This window comes from Sinocyclocheilus anshuiensis, unplaced genomic scaffold, assembly GCF_001515605.1.
Source record: "Sinocyclocheilus anshuiensis isolate Anshui unplaced genomic scaffold, SAMN03320099.WGS_v1.1 C32664992, whole genome shotgun sequence".
Classification (NCBI taxonomy): Eukaryota; Metazoa; Chordata; class Actinopteri; order Cypriniformes; family Cyprinidae; genus Sinocyclocheilus; species Sinocyclocheilus anshuiensis.
The window spans coordinates 1-1,259 of record NW_015618962.1 but is presented as its reverse complement, the minus strand read 5'-3'; the positions used below and the strand labels follow the sequence as shown (position 1 = coordinate 1,259).

General features: G+C 39.0%; 1 protein-coding gene across 1 annotated transcript; it reads left to right on the top strand.

Moving 5' to 3' along the window:
- The first annotated feature begins 6 nt into the window (after positions 1–6).
- On the top strand, positions 7–1,225 carry LOC107682859 (glycine dehydrogenase (decarboxylating), mitochondrial-like). Its single transcript, XM_016478978.1, has 4 exons — positions 7–17; positions 594–790; positions 870–966; positions 1,056–1,225. The coding sequence occupies exons 2-4, from the start codon at positions 759–761 to the stop codon at positions 1,206–1,208; spliced, it is 282 nt and encodes a 93-aa protein (XP_016334464.1). The 5' UTR covers positions 7–17; positions 594–758; the 3' UTR covers positions 1,209–1,225.
- Positions 1,226–1,259: the final 34 nt, after the last annotated feature.

The following is a 1,259-nucleotide window of genomic DNA, read 5'->3' as shown; positions in this document are numbered from 1 at the left end:
GGGCTCACAAGGGTGGTGTATGTACATCTTACCTCCATATGTCATTATAAAATTCACAGTTTCAATTTCTGATACCAGTTTTTGCATATTAGGTTTTAACTTGATCCATTCACTCAACTGATTTGTTCACCCTCATGCTGCTCCAAACCTGTTTGACTTGCGTTTTCTTCTGTAAAACACAAAAGGGGACATTTCGAAGAGCACATTATTTTTTCCATACTACTAAATTGTTTAGAGCTGTCAAACACTGATGTGAAATCTGGTGTGGCCTATCTTCATGGCCAACTTGAATCTATGGAAGTGAGATTTGAGTGTTTTATTAAAAATCTCCATTTGTGATCCATGAAAAAAAGAAAAGGAAAACAAGTCAGACAAGTTTGGAATGACATGAGGGTGAGTAAATGATGACAATTGTCATTTTTGGGTGAACTATCCAATTGGTCCTTAATTGCAACAACAGAATCTGTTATTAGTTTTTGTGCACAGATCTATTACAGCAACTGATTTAGACATGTTCAAAAGATTCAGATTTGATTAGATTTTTTTTTTTGTGAAATGTTAGCTATTTATTTTTTGGTCCATTTTTATCAAAGGCACTGGCTTGCTGTGCCACAGACTTGCTGGCGCTCTGCGTGTTGCGTCCTCCGAGTGAGTTTGGAGTTGACATCGCCTTGGGCAGCTCACAGCGCTTCGGAGTGCCTCTCTGCTATGGTGGGCCTCATGCTGCATTCTTTGCAGTCAAAGAAAATCTGGTCAGGATGATGCCAGGAAGGATGGTTGGAGTGACCAGGTAAGTCTGTAATTTATAGGATTCAGTGTATTTTTCTTCATCAGTGTTGGTATCAATTGTCAAACGTTTCCTGTTACAGAGATGCAGCTGGTAAAGAGGTTTATCGTCTGGCTCTCCAGACAAGAGAGCAGCACATCCGCAGGGACAAAGCCACCAGCAACATCTGCACTGCCCAGGTAGAGCTTCACAAATCTGAAAAAAACAGTGTGTGTATATATATTTGTAAAGTTGAATGTCTGTACTCAGTTTTAATGTCTTAACACAGGCTCTTCTTGCAAACATGGCCTCCATGTTTGCGTTGTATCATGGTCCTCAAGGACTGAGGCACATTGCAGAGAGAACCCACAATGCAACGTTGATTCTGGCTGAGGGCAAGTTGTTTGACTCCTGTTTACTTTTTTTTTTCTTCTTTGAATAAGAAATGTTATGATACTGAATTTTAAAAAAAAAAATTTTTTATTGTTGTAAA